The sequence below is a fragment of the Urocampus carinirostris genome, chromosome 10 (assembly GCF_059441175.1).
Source record: "Urocampus carinirostris isolate Australia breed hairy pipefish chromosome 10, RoL_Ucar_1.0, whole genome shotgun sequence".
NCBI lineage: Eukaryota > Metazoa > Chordata > Actinopteri > Syngnathiformes > Syngnathidae > Urocampus > Urocampus carinirostris.
Window position 1 is genome coordinate 28,344,570 of NC_142358.1, and position 19,053 is coordinate 28,363,622.

General features: G+C 40.8%; 1 protein-coding gene across 1 annotated transcript in view; it reads left to right on the forward strand.

Moving 5' to 3' along the window:
- Positions 1-10,753: 10,753 nt before the first annotated feature.
- Positions 10,754-19,053, forward strand: part of LOC148358596 (alpha-2-macroglobulin-like protein 1) — a 38,813-nt gene continuing 30,513 nt past the window's right edge. Inside the window, exons 1-5 of the mRNA XM_088346081.1 lie at positions 10,754-10,858; positions 14,579-14,686; positions 15,985-16,165; positions 17,484-17,640; positions 18,922-18,974. Coding sequence (XP_088202207.1) covers positions 14,604-14,686; positions 15,985-16,165; positions 17,484-17,640; positions 18,922-18,974 — 474 coding nt within the window. The 5' untranslated portion in view covers positions 10,754-10,858; positions 14,579-14,603. The remainder of the gene's footprint in view (positions 10,859-14,578; positions 14,687-15,984; positions 16,166-17,483; positions 17,641-18,921; positions 18,975-19,053) is intronic.

The window sequence follows — 19,053 nt, forward strand, 5'->3', positions numbered from 1 at the left end:
GATCGAATCTCAGTGGGAAGAGCATTCCACAGCACCGGGGCCCGAATGGAGAATGCTCTCGAATCTCCGGATCTCTTCTTGGCTCTTGGGATCACTAGTAGACCAGAATTGTCAGAGCGAAGGCTCCGGACCGGAACACAGGGGGAAATTAAATCTGAAAGATATGAGGGAGCAAGTGCATGCATGATTTTGTATACTGCAAACAGAACCTTAAATCACATCTTAAGTTAACAGGGAGCCAATGTAGGTTAGCTAATGTGATCAAACTTTCTTGTCTTAATTAAAAGCCTCGCTGCAGCATTTTGTACCAGCTTCAGGCTCTTGATTTTGGACTTCGGGAGACCGGAGAGTAGTGCATCACAGTAATCGAGACAGGAGGTAACAAACGCATGAATTATAATCTCTGCATCCGACTGAGACAGCATCGGGTGCATTTTAGCAATGTTGCGAACATGGAAAAAGCTGTTCTAGTCATATACCTAAATTTTTGACTGAGTCACTCTGGGTGATATTAAATTTGTCAATGTTCAGAGCAGTTTTTGAGAAGAAGTCATGACATTTAGATCCAAATTTCCACAGTTTAGTGTCGAAGGTTCCTCCATCGGAAGATATAGTTAAGTATCATCTGTCATTTTAGGCCATATCAAATTCCGTACATTGTATAAAAAAATTGTACACGAGAAATACTATAATAGTTTGTGACGCACATTTTTTCTTTCCCAAAAAAGAACTCAAACCATTAGAAACCGTACAACATACAACATACGAAAAGGCATTCGATTTTATCCCATCATCACACTCTTTTTATTCACTATACCAGAAACGAATGTTAGAGAATTGAGAGAGCAGAAAGTGGTCCTGAAAGGTTTGAATACATGCAAAAAAAGCATGACCTTGGAAACAACCTTTCTGTGCCTCTGATGATGAATCGGACTTTGAAGGACATTGAATGAATGCCTGGTAATAGGTTCATTGTTTATGTCGTCAATTAATGATTTTAATCATGGCCGCACATATTCATCAAACTTTGTTACAAAGGTTAATTGGAGTTGAGAAAAAGTGAAACCAAATGTTGTACTGGTTTTTAATCAAAGTTTGGAGCGGTGCGTTATACATGCGTGCCTGTTATACATAAACAAATAATGTTAAAAAAATAATCCTTTTTTTTTTTTTTTTAACAGTCTCCTCTTGCCTATTTCTGTTATGATTACCGATATGAATCACCTGTGCCAGCTCATTTCGCGCCAACCACTGCGGGTTCTGATTGGCTCCCTGTCACTATTTGAACCCAGTCCTGTCACTATCCTGTTGTCAGTCCGTCTGCGAACCTCTGTTTACACAAGGCAAGCCCTTTTTGACCTTGACTCTCGCCTGTCCCGTTTTTGCTCCCATTTGTCTCCAGCTACGACCTGTTTTGATCAGAACCACGTCTGCTCTCCCTTCTCGACTTACGACCGTTTTTTTTATCCCGACCTCGTTTTTACTCTCCTGTCCCGGCTATCGACCTGTTTTTCTGTCCCTGACCCCGCCATCGCCCACCATCGATGATCCACTTCCGTATTCGGATCACAATGCGAGTGCAAAAGCGACTTGCTTCCCGCGTCCAGCGAGCATCGGATCGCGGGCGCTACCCTTCCTCTTTCTTTCAACAAAATTGTGAGAAAACGTTACGCGATTGGGTCTACCCTGTGTGCTGGTTGTGACAATTTTGGCTCAAATCTGGATCCTCTACGTCACTGGTAGCATATAAAAACGTCATTGTAGATCCCTAAAATTGGTGTGGTACACTAGCAAATATTATCCTTGATCAAGCATTTATTTGATGAACTTGTTTACGCAGACTATAATTGTTTTTATTGTACGTAGTCTGTTTTGTGGTAATTTGCTGTGTTGTGAAATTCATAAACAATTATCTTTACAACTAATATTTCTTTCTTTGTTGGTAATAATTTCTCTCATTTTACTAAGGGGGAATGAAATCATTAATAAGGGGAGCGATTGGTTGAGGTTCTCCTCAATTTAGCCATTGCCATGAAATTAAGAGCATAGTCCCCTATGTGTATCTTTCATCAAACAGTATTTTAATGTAAATCTGAAGATTTATTTCATTTGCACTGTGCAGATACGGCATATTCTGCAGACTTGTTTTTGCCATTTTTGCTGGCAGTTTTGCTATCTTGCTATAAGAAAAACAAGCGCCACCCGTTCTTGATCAAGCGCCAACCCTTGGGGGTTCAACATGTTGAGCTCCCTTTGGAGGAACAACCAGACGATCCTGACGAGACATTTTATTTAATCTTATCAGTGTTTTCAGCGGCCCACCCCCACCTTATTCCCTCGACTGGCAAAGCACACATGCATCAAAGTCAAGCAGGCAGCCTCTCGAGCGGCAGTCGAGCCCTCTGGATAATAAACTGCTGGTCTTCTTTAAAGATGTCGCGAGCACTGATGTCGAGATGAAACCAGGGAGTTGCTGTTCCCATTGAGGATGGCAGCCATTTAAACAATTGGAATCTCCCATTCGACTGAGATCCATGCTCTCCAATGGAATCTTGCTCCCAGTACAACTGTCACACACATTAGTTTGCAGGAAGGATCAAAGACAATCATTAAGGACTGTAGTGGAGAGGTTTTTTTTTTTCAATTCCCAAAGCAATTCTTGGGAAATATGCAGCCTTACTGCTTGATTATTGTTCCGGGGCTCCAGTCAGAAGTTTGTAAGATGCGCATTCAGTTGCATCAGCTTGCAAGTTAAACAATTTGCTGTAAACATGAAATTAGAAGATTAAATATTCATAGCCACGTGTTGGAAGCAGATGCTAATTAAGTCCAATAATGGTGAAGAGAAAGTCAGTTTAGGTAAGTCAGTATGACAGCTCGAATAATCTGAATTTAGAATGTTGTGATAAACTACATAGATGAAAATACCAAATGATTTGTGAATATTATTGCACATATATTTGATTGGCCACTGTGACGTGCCGAAAGGTTGGTGTCTTGTAGTCATATTTATAAGTAAATCAACCTACAGTACATTGTATTCATTATTTGCTTGGCAGAGCAAGACAAGAATATACAAACTGTAGAATATAAAAGAATATTTTATCGTCTTATCTTTGTTTATAAATAAAGTCAAAGCACGGCTTCTTTTGAATAAAAGCATCAATCGATAGGTAAACCTTCATAATGAAATAAAAACTGAATAGCTTGACCATGTTACCTTAATAATACTATCACTACTTCTATTGTTGGGGGCGCCAAATCAGAATCATCGGTTTCACTATTGCCCTCTGCCATGAGGCAAGAGAATTGCATGCCTCACGCTGCATCTGCCGATGCTCAACACAGTAATACTTAATTGTAATTATAATATTCATGACATAATGTGAAGATTTAGCGATTATGAAAAGAAAATCCACGTATTGTAAAATTTGGAAAAAAAAACTGAAAATATAACAAATAAATACATCTGTAACTTTATATTTCCATGATGACATGCGGAGCAGAGCATGTGGAACAGATTCTGTACATAACCGATTGACAATATTACAAAAAACAGATTTTTAATCTGTAAACTTTTCGATATGAACTTGTAATCTTCGTCACAATAGACTTCTCACACCGAAAAAAAATGCTAGTTAAAGTGCTGTTTGAAAAAATTAAATGTACATTGAAAAAAAACACCCACCTTTCCCCCCACCCAAAGTTACAGACAGTTATATTTACAATCAAACAAAGACTAAGAAGGAAAGAATAGCAAGGCACAGAACAACCATGTGAAGAAATGGAGCTAGGAGGTCTCCCCACACTGATAAAAAAAACACTGCACGGTAAACACACTGTGTGTACCGTAAGATCAAACATCCAGTTGTATCCACCATTTCTGTTTGTCCCTCACCTCCTCATCACCCCCCCCCCCCCCCTTTCCGGAGGAAACAGAGCCTATTTACAACAAAGACAGTTAAAACATGTTCTTTGTTCCTTTATCTCTTTGTTTCATTATCCTCACTGTAAAATGTGGAACTGGAGTCATCCAATTTCGTTGTTACTGTCAGGGAAGACCAGAACAGAGCAGGAGACCCCAGAGCGTTCGTTACAAGTCTTTTATTTGGGGAAGCGTACAGGGTTAGCGGGAGACGCGATGACCGTCGAACGTCAGCAGCAACGCCGTGAAGACAACTTCGGGACACGTAGCCAATCGTAGCGTGGGACGGAAGCAGGTCGAGTTTACCGGGACTGGAGAGAAGATCGTAGCGTGGAACGGAAGCAGGTCGGATCGGAGGCAGGCAGGCAGAATCAGGTAAACAAGTCAAAAAGACACAGGAAAATCAGGCGAGTCAAACGGGGTAAAAAGTATCCTCAGACCCAGAGGTCTCCGCGTAGCGTGCTTAAAAAGGGAACATAAACCAATCAGGGAGCGCATTCCAGCGCGTCAGATGATTACCCCAGGTGGCTCCAATTAGGTAATCATGACAGTTACAATATATCCCATGTTTTAACAATGACAATAAAGGCATATTCTATTCTATTCTATTCCATTCTAAAACAGAAAAACATCAAAAACATTAAGCATTCCTATTTAGTCAAGGACTTGAACCCTGAATCTCTGCACTGTGGGGGCTGGCACTAACCACCTACCCGCCATGCCACCTGTATTGAGTAATCATTAGTGCTGAGACAACATCTAATAAATTGATTAAAATCGATTATTAAAGGCATTGGCAATAATTCAATCGTTGATTCATTGTGATTTGTGCGATTGTATGTGTTGAATTTCATTGCGACGTGACATTGTAGTGTAATTGGGCTGTTGAGGGGACATGCTTGTTAGTACCACTTCGATCCAGCAAAGGCCGACTCAATATCCCATTTCGTTGCGCAACAACTTCGTAATCCTCTTGTAGTAGCACTTTGGTCTGGCAGAGGGCGCCTCAAGACCGTATTTTGAAGCAGGAGGTACTCTTGATTTGAAGTTTTCACATTCTCCTCTGAAGTTGCCTTTTTTTGTGTTTGATAAAAAAGTACCTTACAAATTTGCATATACGTAGCATTCATTTGTATGTATTTTTGTTTATTGTTAAGTTATTTGACAAACACTTGGATTTTGTAATATTTTTCATTATAAAACGGGGTCAGGAGCCAGATATGGCTCTTTTCATGAGAACATCCTGCTCGGAGATATGATGAGACACTATTTAATTAAGTAATTCATTCATTATCTGCACCGCTTATCCTCAGTAGGGTCGCGGGTGTGCTGGAGCCCATCCTAGCCATCCTCGGGCAGTGGGTAAGGGACACTCTGAACTGGTTGCCAGCAAGTCGCAGGGCACAGACAATTCGCTTTCTCATTCACACTTAGATACAATTTGGACTGGCCAAGTAACCTGACATGCATGTTTTTGAAATGTGGAAGGAAACCGGAGTGCCCGGAGGAGGAACACGGGGAGAACATGCAAACTCCACACAGGAGGTTTGATCGCATGACCTCAGAACTGTGCCGCACACGCACTAACCACTGCGCCGCAGTGCTGCCTCACTATTTAATTGAAAAGTTCAAAACATGAACTAAGCAATGACGACCATAAACCATGCAAAGTCAAAGCAACGCTGATTTTAGCGAGGTTCGGTCCATCATATGTAGGACATAGTTTAGACTAGAGTTTACAACATACCCTGTACCTTTTGGCTGTACGTCACTAAGGAATCCCTTAAATAGAATCTCATTAAATTTCTTCACTTTTGAGACATTTTATGATGAAACCCACAGAACAAACTGTAAACATCCCGTGCTCTCTGCATAGGTCGGTATCCATCTCGTTTGCAGTCTTTTGTGACATTATCACAAAAGAACTTTGCTCGCACCTTGTTTTAAAACCATTATTTAGGACAATAATATGGGACAAATGTTCTGGAATCATTATAATTTGATACATTTTACAAATCATCAAACGTCACAAAGTAAAATAAAATGCGCTAAAGGATTAGCTTTTGTCTGACCCGACCCGTGTTATAGAAGTTTCTATTGTTTTGTGCTCTATATTCAATATTTGAATAAAAAGGAGGACACTTTTTTAAAAGTGTTTTTTTTTCGTTTGATTCATCGATTATGTCATGATTACTGATGCTGGGCACAGCCGTGGACGCTGATTGGCTGCTTCCTCTTTTTAAACCCCCGCCTTCCTGACAACACTCTTTGGATCGTTTGTGAACCTACGCTACACGCTAGGCAAACTTTTGTGACTGCTGACTCTATCCTGCCCTGTTGTTCTGTCTGATTCCCGTCGCCGACCTTTTTTCTGGACCCATTTATGTTTTTGCTCCTCCGTCCCGGCCATTGACCTGTTTTTCCTCGCTCTCGACATTGCCTGCGCCCGACACGATAATGCCACTTCCGCGTTCCCAGCGATCTGCTACCCGTGACCAACGATCCCCCGGATCGTGGGTGCAAGTCCTTTCCTCCTTCTAAAATAAAGTAAAGCGAATGCAATTGGGTCCCGTCTCCGTTCCTGGTCCGTGACAGATTAATCAAAAAATAATCAAACATCTATTGATTATTAAAGTAATAGTTAGGTGCCGCCCCAGTAGTAAATGGTAAACGGTCTGCATTTATATAGCGCTTTTCAAGTCAATGAAGACCTCTCAATGTGCTTTACAGTGTGCTTCACTCTTACCCATTCACACACCAATAAGGAGTCTACCAATAGGTGCCTACCTGCTTATTGGGGGCATTAGGGATTCAGTGTCTTGCCCAAGGACACTTCGACATATAACCCGGGAATCGAACGTGTGACCTCTTGATCCCAAGACGAGCACTCTACCTTCTGAGCTAATGCCGCCTGTAGTCATAAATACTGATACCACATACCTGCCCTCTGTTGGCTGCGGCTGCATCGGCTCGCTACAACGGGTCAGGTGCAATCGACATTTTGTTCTGTGTACATTGTTACACAGAATGACAATACAAGGAAATTATTATTATTATTATTATATCATGACATTAAATGGTCTTCCTTTTGCAAAGATTTTCACATAATACATGATTGTCATGATTGCCTAAGTGAAGTCACCTGGGGGAAATCATTTGGCGTGCTGGAGCGCGCTCTCTGATTGGCTGACGTTCTCCTCTTAAGCGGTCAGCGTCCAGAGAAGGACGTCAGACCGTACTTCTGTATTCCTGTGTGTTTTGCCAGATTACCAAGTACCAAAGACTACTCTTGCTTGATTCCTGCCTGCCTTCTGATTTTGACCTGTTTCCGTTCCACGTTTTCGACCTGCTCTCCCGCCATCGCCATCGACCTGCCCGCTAAGCTGTACCGATTCCACCCACCTGTCACGGAAATGCCATTCCGTCCGAAGCGGCTGATGACCGACAGACGCCGGCGTCCAAAGCCAGTTCCGACAACTCTTTCTAATAAAGATTCCTTTGAAACAAACGCAACTGGGTCCGAGATTCCGTCTTGGTTCTTGACAATGATGGATCCTGTTTTTTTCCTTCGAATTTCATGTAAATTAATGGAAATTTCCAGTTTCCTATTTATAAATTTTACTAGTACCTATAAAAGGGTTTTATTAGCACCAATGCAGATACCCGGTATAAGTATTTTACCTGTTCTAATGCTTTTTGAGACGTGAAGTGTAATCATAGATTTGGCATTATTACATCCGCATACTGAATTTTTCAAAACAAATTGAAGTCTGGGCTACTAAGACCAAACAATTCCAATTGGATGAAGGCCCAGTGAAGCCAGCAGCGTTTCTTGACGTTGATACAAACCATTTGCATAATAAGCTTTCATGTTGCACTTATGATTTACTCCTAGCATACTTTATGTAAAATGTTTTTTTTTGACATATCAAAATTGCTTTTTGATGCCGTTTTGCCTGAGGCATGAACATTGATTTTTTTATAAATCAAAGCGCAGACAGCCATGATTTCAGTGGAAATGAGGGATATCCAAACCATTGGCCGAGTGCTCCCTCGTTCGATCGGTCGGTCGTAGGGGCACCATTTCTTGTGGTGTGTCTTGGGCAAGTACAGCTTGGTGGCGCCCATCCCTCTCCTGGCCATCTTATGTTTCCACCGGGTCTTGAACCGGGGACCTTTTGCCTGTTAGGCGAAAGTGCTAACAAATCTAAAGAGCAGTTTGGGAGCCGCCGGAGACGACTCTTTTTATGGAGCTGGGCCGAAAGAGCCGTTACGCCATAAGAAACTGATACACCCATGACCATTAAATATGTAGGATGCAGTAGTAGGTATAAAAATATAAAAATAAGTAATATGTAGGATAACATTAAAACGGAAAACATCTTCATAGGCCCTTACCAGTGGTGGGCCCTCAGAGCCTGCAAAACCCTCTCTGCTGAACTAAAGAATATGAAGCTGTCAGAGCCAGAACAGAGGGTAGACCCAAAGGCGTAACGTTTCACAACAAGCTTTATTGCGGGATTGGAGAAGTCAGGCGCAGGAAAACAAACACCAGTGATTCTGCGATCGCTGGGCAGGAGAAGCAGGAAGCCCATGAGATCCGAGCGTGGTCAGAATGCGGAAACGAGTAGAGAAGGAAGTGCGATCGGGGCATGGTCGATGTGCAAAAATGGGTCAAGGAGCCGGAGCGCGAGATCGGAGCGTGGTCGATCGACAGAACGGGGTTAGTAGCCAGAGACTATCCGGTGAGGATACAGGTGAGGACGGGACAGACGGGATTGATACAGGATACGGTATGGCAGGGCTTGGATCAGGGATTGATAGAAAATACAAGATACCGGAAGGACGGCATCGATAACGAGCAGGATACTGAAACACATCGGAGCCAGAGTCAAAATGCTTGCCTTGCAAGTGCGGAGATTTGTTGACGGACCGACCACTTTCAACCTAGAGGTAAGATGATTCAGTGTCTTTCCCAAGGACACTTCAACATATAACACAGAGGAAGCAGGAATTGAACCTGCGATCTCTTGATCCCAAGACGAGCGCTCTACCTCCTGAGCTAGCCGGCTCATGAAGCTGTTATATTCGCTAACAACACATCACTAATACAGACTGGAGCTGAAGGCTTAGGTGTAAAATGCACGGCCAGCCATTGGCCCTCACTAGTTCCATTATGATGGCCAAATGACTTTTTGCAGCGGATTACAGAAAAAGTTGGCTAGAACACTTTTGTGGACACTGGGAAAATAAATATCCTTATATTTGATTCAGCTTGTTGAAAAAAGGATGCTAGAGGGCTATGATCTTTGTTTTTTTAATTTTAACTTAGGTTAGACAAAAAGTATAGCGGCACAACCATCATTCTTATAAAGAACAAGTATTTAATCCCCTCTAGTGGAGAGAACCCCAAACAGCCACCTATGTCATTTCTGCAACATAAGCAATGTTCCCTGTAATTTTCCTCGGGTCTGAGCGTTCACACAAAGTCGGTGAGCAACGCTTGAAACAACAGTGAGCAACAGCAATCCCACGTGTGGCAACTAAGTCATTATCAAACATGTCCAAAACTTGACATCAAGTTACATTTTGCTGAGTTTCCGGCAATGCAAAATTATTTTTCACTTTTGAATGAATTGGCTCATGTACTATTGTAAAGGTTGTACGGCCTACAAACGTCGTTCTTTCACAAGATATCCATTTCTTCTTTTTTCCTGATATATTTTGTCGCATAATATTAACAATTTTGGGGGCTTATTTAGTCGGTTGCAAGATACAGTACTGTACTTAGTCACATTTTTTAGCGGAAGTACGATGTTGGCAACGAGATTCACTTGATACAATTGGAAATTATTAGAATGCAACACAAACTTTTTTCTTCTTTTTTCCGTGTTTTTTTAACTTTTTTTAAATTCCTTTAAAAAAAAAAGTCTCATTGTGTTTATTTTTTCCGAGCTGTTACTTTTTTCTTTTTGTTCTCCGTTTACTTTTTTCCTACGTTTCTTTCTTTTCTTTTTTTTCTGGCTTTTTTTCTAAAATTTTCCTTCTTTTTTATCTTCCTTTTGTTTCTTTTTTTCCCAGCTTTTCACTACTTTTTCATTTTGGTATTTTTTTCTTTTTTGTTCTATTTCCCCCTTCTTTTAAGTCATTTTGTGCATAGTTTTACATAATATTTGGTCATGTTGGGATTAAAGAAGCAAAAACAACCTGAAGAGCCGTTTAGGACCCGAAAGAGCCGCTTCCTTTTAGTGAGCCGAGCCGAAGAAGCCGGTTCTTGACAAACTCTACTAACTTTACTTTTCAACTTCGTTCGAAAACTTCAAAATACCGCATTTAGGACACAAGGTCAGGGGAACCCGTGTATTTTTACTTTCATGCACTGTAACTTTGACTTAAGTCGCTTCTTAATTAGTAATTTTGAGCCCTCATTTTTGTGCGCTGGCTAGATTTTCTTGTGCGCTGAGAATGTGCGAGCAGTGCGCAATTGCGCACGCGCGCAGCTGAGAGGGACCACTGAACATAAGTAAAGCATTTCCACACGTGGCTAAAACTTAAAAAAGGCTTCTGTATGGAAATATAAAATACATTTGTTCAGTAAATTGTCGTTTGCATATTTCATGCAAACCTGAATGTTTCTGTTTTGTTTTAAATAACAATTGAATTGCTTTTATCCCTTTTGCTCTGTGATCATAGTAGGCGTGGGCGACACCGTGTCATGGCGCCTAATTGGCCGCGCCGTGTGTGTCACGGTTGCCATGGTGCCCAATTAGCCCCACCCGTGTGGTGGCAGCTGCGGCTAGTTGAGAGATTGACTCTCTGTTTATATAAAGCTCAGCGCTCTCTTGCTTCAGTTTGAGCCCGTCATACTGACTTGTGCCCCAGAAGAAGTGGGTTCTGAGTAGAGTCCTGGTTTCCTGTGATATCTCCAGTCCGGTATTGTTCTTGTTTATTTTTGCACTGTTTAATCTCGGGTTCCACTTCTGTCTATTTTTGTCTTGTTGGTTAGTTTCTCCAGTTTTGGTTCCCGTCTAGTTTCTCCTGTTATTTTCGTTATCGATCTCGTCTGTCTCTGGTTTCTGTATTATTTCTGTTCAATTGCAATTTGAATCTGTTGCTAATTATCAGGAAAGTTTTATCACTATTTAGGGTTAAGTTGGATGCTTTTACGTGGCCATGTATGAATTTTTTTGGTATTGGGGGAAAAGTAGCTCAAAATACTAGCAAATATAGATTCAAGCACAAATGGATGTCATTGTCAGGACCAGGACGGAAAAAGGACCCAATTGCGTAACGTTTCCAAGTTTTATTGAAGGAAAGAGGAAGGGCTGCGCCCACAATCCGATGTTTGCTCGACGCGGGAAGCAAGTCGTTCTCGTACTCGGATTGTGATCCAAACACCAAAGTGGATCTTCTGTCGCGAGCGATGGCAGTGTCGGGGACGGAAAAACTGGTCGGTAGCCGGGACTGGGAGGAAAAAACGTGGTCGGGGTCAGAAACGGGTCGTAAGCCGGGACAGGCGAGCAGACGTGGTCGGGATCAAAACGGGTCTTAGCCGACAAACTGGAGCAAAAATGGGACAGGCGGAAGTCGGGGTCGAAAAAGGCTTGCCTAGTATACAGCGATTTGCAGACGGACTGACAAAAGGAGAGTGACACGACTGGGTTTAAATAGCAGGGAACGAGCTCCAGCTGGCGACACACGGGCGAGGCCAATTGGGCGCCATGGAAACCGTGCCAGTCATATGTAGAGTTATGGATAATTCCATCCATTCATTATCTGCTTTGCTTATCCTGAGTAGGGTTGCAGGAGCCCATCCCAGCCATCTTCAGGCAGTGAGCATGGGGACACCCTGAACTGGTTGCCAGCCAATTACAGGGCACAGAGACAGACGACTCATTTTTAGCTCAATCGAATTACCGATAAGTATGAGAAAAAAATAGTCTTGCACATTTTTAGGAGCATCTATTTCTCAATTACTCATCGATAAGGATATGCTGGTGTGTTGTGGCACTAAACCATCGCTTTCCGGCTATCGTAGTCGGCAAGCACTGTGTAAATGTAGTTTTTGGTTATTGGTTGGTGTTATTTTTCCCCCATTGTTTTTGGATGCTCAGACATTTTACTCTTATGGGACAAATACAATGATGTGGCAGGCAATGTTCCCTCTAATTTTCCACGGGTCAGAGCGTTCAGTCGGTGAGCAACGCTTGAAACAACAGTGAGCAACAGCAACCCCAAGTGTGGCAACTAAGTCATTATCAAACATGTCCATAACTTAACATCACGTTACATTTTTCTGAGTTTCCGCCAATGCAGAATTAATTTTTCACTTTTGAATGAATTGACTAATGTAAGATTGCAAAGGTTGCAGGGCCTACAAACATCATTTGTTATTCCTAGTATCTTTTGTCGTATAACTTTTTTGGGGGCTTATTTAGTCAGTTGCACGATACAGAACTGTATTTAATTACACTTTTAGTGGAAGTAGAATGTTGGCAACAAGATTATCTTGATATAATTGGAAATTATTTGAATGCAACACAAACTTTTTCCTTTTTCTATTTTTTTTTTTTTAATTCCTTTTAAAAAATCTTGTCTTATTTGCTTTTCCTGCTTTTTTTCTTAGCTTTCACTAGTTCTTAATTTCGGTATTTTTCTCTTTTGTTTCCCCCCCCCCTTCCTTTAAGTCATTTTGTGCACAATTTTACATAACTGGTCGTGTAGGGATTAAAGAAGCAAAAACAACCTAAAGAGCAGTTTGGGAGCCGGTTCTTTTTAGTGAGCCGAGCCGAAGAAGCCGGTTCTTGAAAAACTCTACTGACTTTACTCAACTTTGTTCTACTTCGACCTTGACTTCAACATATCGCATTTAGAACACAGCGTCAGGGGAACCCGTGTATTTTTACCTTCATGCACTGGAACTTTGACTTAATTCGCTTTTTAATTAGCAATTTCGAGACCTCATTTTGTGAGCTGGCTAGATTTTCTTGTGCGCGGAAAAGCTCTGGGTAGTGCGCGGATGCGGGAACATTGGTGGCACCCACATTTGGCCCTGCGGTCAATGAGTTCGACACATGTGTTCTATTGGTTCCCAGTGAAATCAAGCATGCAGAAAGGCCCGATCACTCAAATTGTCAGACGTAAAGCGACTGGTCACACCAGTTCCTCTGGCCAACAGATAACATTGGAATGCTCAAATATCCCAAAGAAAAGGACCACAAATGATTTTGGCCCTGAGCGATGGACTGGGGCTTTCCCCATACGTGAGCAAATGCCCTGAGCCACTCAAGGGACCAGTCGAGCCTGTGCAACAAGCGTATTGTCCAGATTTGCTGCAGTATGGTTAGTCAGTACTTGTACAATAATGGAGTGGCTTCAAAGAATGGATCTCAGTTCGTTCTTTGTATGTTTAAACTGCAGGGGTAGGGAACCCATGGCTCGGGAGCCATATATGGCTCTCTTCATGAGTACATATGGTTCCGAAATAAAATGCAACTATTGCACATCTCTGTGGCGTTCCAAAGTCAAGTGATTTCATCCCGATTTTGGTCCATTTAAAGCCGGAGCAACTTGATACAGAAGTTCGATAAGAAACCATTTAAACTGATAAATAAAAACGCTGGCAAACGACTGATTGGGTGAGCAGTACAGGTGGGCGGATCCCTGCACACAGCGCAAGGCACCTTCTCTCTCTCGCTCAGTGCAGTCTACACTGAAAGTGAATATGCCGATATGCTTATTGTTTGCAGTAATTTGTGACATTTTTACAGAAGAACTTTGCATGCACATTGTTTTGAAACCGTTATTAAGGACAAACATCATTGAAAAAAAATGCCTCAACACTCTTAACTGAAGGTGGAAGATAAATTGTAAATGGCACATTTACATTGATTTGGGAAACAGGATTTGACATCATTATCTTTTCATACATTTGATTTAAATCATATGACACACAGTGAAATAAAATGTGCTAAAAAATTAGCTTTTGTCTAGAGAGTGTGTTTGGCAGTTTTTCCAATTTTGTCTGAAAAATATGATGTGCCTCTTTCTTTGTAAAACATTTTTTTGCTTTTATGGCTCTTTGGGTCAAAAAGGTTCCTGACCCCTGGTTTGCAGTAACATCAAACAGCAATCTAACATGCAGTCATGAGGACATTCTAAAGCATTGGCCTGTTAACTTACTGACCTTGAACCATCACCCCAATTAAGATCACGCTCTTCTTAAACAGGTTGAAAAGTTCAATAGAGAGTATAAAAGACATAAAGAGTCAATTTGGAATACAATACATATGTAGATCCTCAATAGTGATTGGTGGTACGATATTACTGATGAATAGAGATGAAGACGTTATTTGATGAAAAGGAAATTAGGTATGCAGCATTCTTGAGACACAATGTCAAAGGTTACCCTCCTGCACCACCCATATCTGTAATCATTGAATTATTAAATCAAATATTCTTACATCTTTCAAATTCCTCACAAGTTCTCTCTCTCCACTGACAGCAGGATAATCCAGTTTGTTCTTTTGGGGGAAAAAACCCGTCTGGCAACAGAGCGGAGAAGGAACCATAGCCTATAAAAAGCAAATTCTCAAAGGTTTCCATCAGTGCTTGAGTGCACTGGTGCAGAAAGCCTCATAGACTTTTTCGTAGGTCGCCCTGCTGGTGCTGAGCAACCATGGCATCAGTCCTCCACACCTTGGTGGTCATACTTGCATCAACCTTGTGGCAACAGGCCTCATCAGCTCATCTCAATGACACGTAAGTAGAATAAGTTGTGCAACTGAATCAGTATATTGTTTTTCTTCTTGGTACTCTTTGATTGATGCGTTTTTGGTTGACACTTGAAATAAGGAGATAGAAAATCAATGCATTTTGGGCTTTCAAAGAGAACAGAAGAGGACTGTACAAAAACCTTCAAGATGGCAAAATGTCAACTCTAAAGTTCCTCCACTGAGCTATTTGTATCAAATGTTATAGCCATAGAGTGTGTAAACATCAACACGATTGGTCAATAAGGCATACTCTCAATGATGGTCAAAGAAATGAACAACTATAGCATTCTAGGCAGATGTTCAATAGTAAATACAGAACAGTATTCTTTATTGTATGCGAGCAGAATAAAAAACAAATGGAAATAACATTAGATAATTTTCTTATTGCTTCAAGGAGTCTCCAACCTTTTTCCAATCGAGAGCTCCTTTTTGTTACTAATTGGCGCAACAGGAACCCAGTTTGATATGCTTTCCTGGAAAAAATAACTTGTTGTTACTACGTCACTACCGTTTTACTACCAGGTTAATTATAAGAAGTAGGGTTAAATAAAAACATTTTACTAGAATAACACAATGACCCAGCACTGATGAGCTATTTTCAGTACAGGTCCGCCGGCACCTTAGCTCTCCTTAGAGGGCACCCCGGTGCCCATGAATAAGACCCCTTGACCTTATCCACTAAATACTGTTAATCAATGGTTTCCTACTTGCCCAAATGCCACTTGGTATAAGGTCCTCTAGTTTGTGAAAACGGTATAATGGTTCCCTTCTTAAAGGACTCATTAGTTGTTTTAACTAGAGATATACCTCTCAGTGGAAGAAAAGTTTCAATTATCTATCAAATACATAGTATCAGCAAAATTTCCGTTTGTTCTTTATGTTTGAAGTTATTATTGCATTTCCCAGTTATTTTTGTAATATCAGTATCTGATGACCAGGACACACGTGGACCCTAGTTCCTAGGAACACTGGACACTGATGTGAATGCTAAAATATATTGTCTCAATTGACTCATCAACACAAATATCCTCAAGTCTAAAGTGTAAGAAGCCTAGCTATGACACTGTTATGCAGGTTTATAGTGTATTTCATTCTTCTGTGATTTGCTACACAGTAAAGACATTTATAGATTTCTGAGGGGAAAAATCTGAATCGTGAAGCTAATTAGAATTACCCAAAACTTCCACTTTGTATGGATGCCCTCATAATTCAATAATTATGTCTTCATTTGCAGTACCTGAGATGCTTCCTATCGTAACTTTTTTGTTCTATGGATCCATGCAGCATCTTTGCAGTGACGGTGGTCTCCCAAATGAGAGGAGCATCTGAGGAAAAACTTTGCGCCGTCATCAAGGAACCAACGGAGCCCGTTGTGTTGACTATCACCCTGAATATAGGCAAACAAAGCACCATCATCATGAAGCAGGATGTCAGAGGAGAATTGTCAAAGTGTCTGAAGTTTAAAGTAAGTTGGTCATCGCCCCAAGTGCTGTAAATTTCGGACTGCAGACTGCACCTGATTAAAAGCCGCCTGGGTAAATCTAAGAAAGAAATTCAACTTTGTTTTTGTCCCCTTCTAAAACTGATTACAGTTGTTTAACTAGATTTTAAACCGCAGGCTTAAAGTAAAGTCATGTTTATTTGTATAGGCCCTAATCACAAAGAGTCTCAAAGGGCTGCACAAACCAAATATTATTGCAAACCAGACCATCCTGTGATCTAAAACCTACATGAGGGCAAGGAAAAACTCAAACCTCAACATGAGGAAAATGAAGAACATAGAGCAGGGACTGCACATGAAGTAATCCCCCTTCCAGAATGACCAGGCTGTAATGGCTGTTTGAATAACAAATATATATTGTCAACATAAATATAGCTTATTCATATGCTATAGAAGTGTTTTAAGCTTAGATTTAAACATTTCCACTGCGGTTGCAGATCAAATATCAGGGGGAAGAGCATTCCACAGCACCGGGGCCCAAATGGAGAAGGCTCTCGAACCTGCGGATCTCTTGGCTCTTGGGAGCCTCAAAATTGTGGTGATCCGCATCGATTTTATTCATTTTGAAAAAGCAGGGAAATGTTTAATACAGTAAAGTAACACATTGTGCAGCGATTAAGACTCTCGTTTGCTGACTGAATTGGCATTCACATATATACAGGAGTGTGAACAGAATAACAAAACAAAACTCGATGTACTGTACTGACTAAAATTCAGAAGTACAATCACAACAGCCTATACACACGCTGAGCTATGCAACTGATCTTAAAATCTCCCATCCCTTGCGTACATGACTAAGTGATGGAGAGGAGATAAAGGTAAGATCTTAAATTCGGGGTAGGCCCAACACACCCCTCCTCATCCCGAGTCCTCACAAAAAAATCATTCATTAAGGCTTGAAATATGATTGCAGATTTTAGAGTGATGGTTTTCCTTTTGGAACAAAAACGTTGACATCATATCAGGCTGTTATTGAGCCGATGACTTTAAGCCCGATAACTATCGCGTACGCCTAAGTTATAAACCAGTGTCCGGCTTGAATGTTTTTGGGCGATAATGTCGCGTAGCCGCTGGGTCCCAACGGGCACCACAGCTTTGTGAGAAAAAAAAAATGATAGTCACATCGTTTTGTAAGCTGCAGTGTGTGGAATTTACAGTATGTCTAATTATCCACCTATCCCTTTTCTTGACAAGACTGGTGATCCTCATATTTCTACAGCTCTTTCCTACCTCTCTACTCAATTGTGTACAATGTTTCCATTCTCTGCATTTGACACTTTAGGTCCCATCAGTCCCCGCTAAAACTGTGGCAACCATCAACGTGGATGTGAAAGGGAAGGAGGAAACCATGAACAAAAAGACCAAAATCCTCATTTTGCCGCCTGCTTTCGTCCATATTGTCCAGACTGATAAACCCATCTACAAACCTGGACAGACCGGTAAGAATAGCCTTAATATTGTTTTTGGTAAAGCATTCAAGATTAGAGGCAATTAAATGCATGTATTCTTCGAAAGCATATTACTATTTCACATGTATATGGTTCTCTTTTTAAGTGGGAGTGAGCCCAAAAGATTTCCTGAAAAAAATAGATTATGTGGGCCACCACTAGTACAAAGTGATTTCATCAATACTGTTTTGTAATATGTGAGTTAAGAAGTAAAATCCACCCATTTTTTTATGTTTTTAGACTTTCGGTCAAGGGATGATTACATGAAAGTTGCTTAAGGCTCAATTAAAGTTTACCTGCTTTTTGAAGCACTGCTCTGAATGGTCTCTAGAGCCTAGCCTCAGCCACATTAATATCATCCCTCCACACCAACCCTCAAAATGGCGGTTCACAGATATGGATCACATCAGATTGTTATTCCTTCATACTCTAGAGTGGACTAATAAGGGCCAGTCCAATAGAGAATGGTTTGACTTAGGTTACTGTACAGGGAGCTTTTGGGGGTTGTGTCCGAAAAAGGTCCTTATGATAGCTAAAACTCACGAAGTGAAAACCTTTATTTATATTAAATACTCAACTATACATTTAAGCAAATGACAAATCCAATTTACAGGCTCAATTATATGCTTAACAAATAAAGTAATCATAATTTTAAAAAAATCTTGTCGCTTTATTGTACACCAGTATTAACATGATCCACTTTACTTGATATGATACTTAGTCGCCATCATATGGACATTAGGGAAAACTGCATTTACTTTTCTTTTGGCAACTCCAAAAAAACAAACTAAATATGTTCGGAGTCGCATCAATGAATAGCCTTATATAAACCATATAAGGAAGGAAACGCATACTGTATGTTTCTATTAATTGGAAAACACTAAGAATCTGTTCTGTTACTATTTTACAGAAACCATCTTTTTTTCCATTATCAAACATTTTTCAAAAGTGGCAGGGAGCAAGTTTAGCGGGTCAAGAAGTCCAACTTCATTGGCAAAAGAATCTGCCTCTGCCTTTTGGTGTTTTTGTCAGTCCAGAACATTTTGTTGACATGATAGAGAAACTTGAAGTTAAAAAAGATTTGAGCATGCGTAATATGTAGGTTTGTCAAGCGGTTTTATGTAGGTGTACAAATCAGACTTTGACACACAAGCAGAAAAGGGCATGGCGACTATTTTGACAATCAGAATGAAAAACACAATGTATGATAAATCGCGCAATGAGTAAACAATTGATCACTTTTTATCCTTTTTTTCATACCGTCCTTTACAGTGAAGTTCCGAATTGTTTCTATGGACACCAGTTTCATCTCCATTGACAGGCTGGTAAGATTCTAATGTTTTGGGGATTTTGAACAATGTTTGTCCCAACATTAAGAAGTTATTAAAGAATGCAAATGGGTCA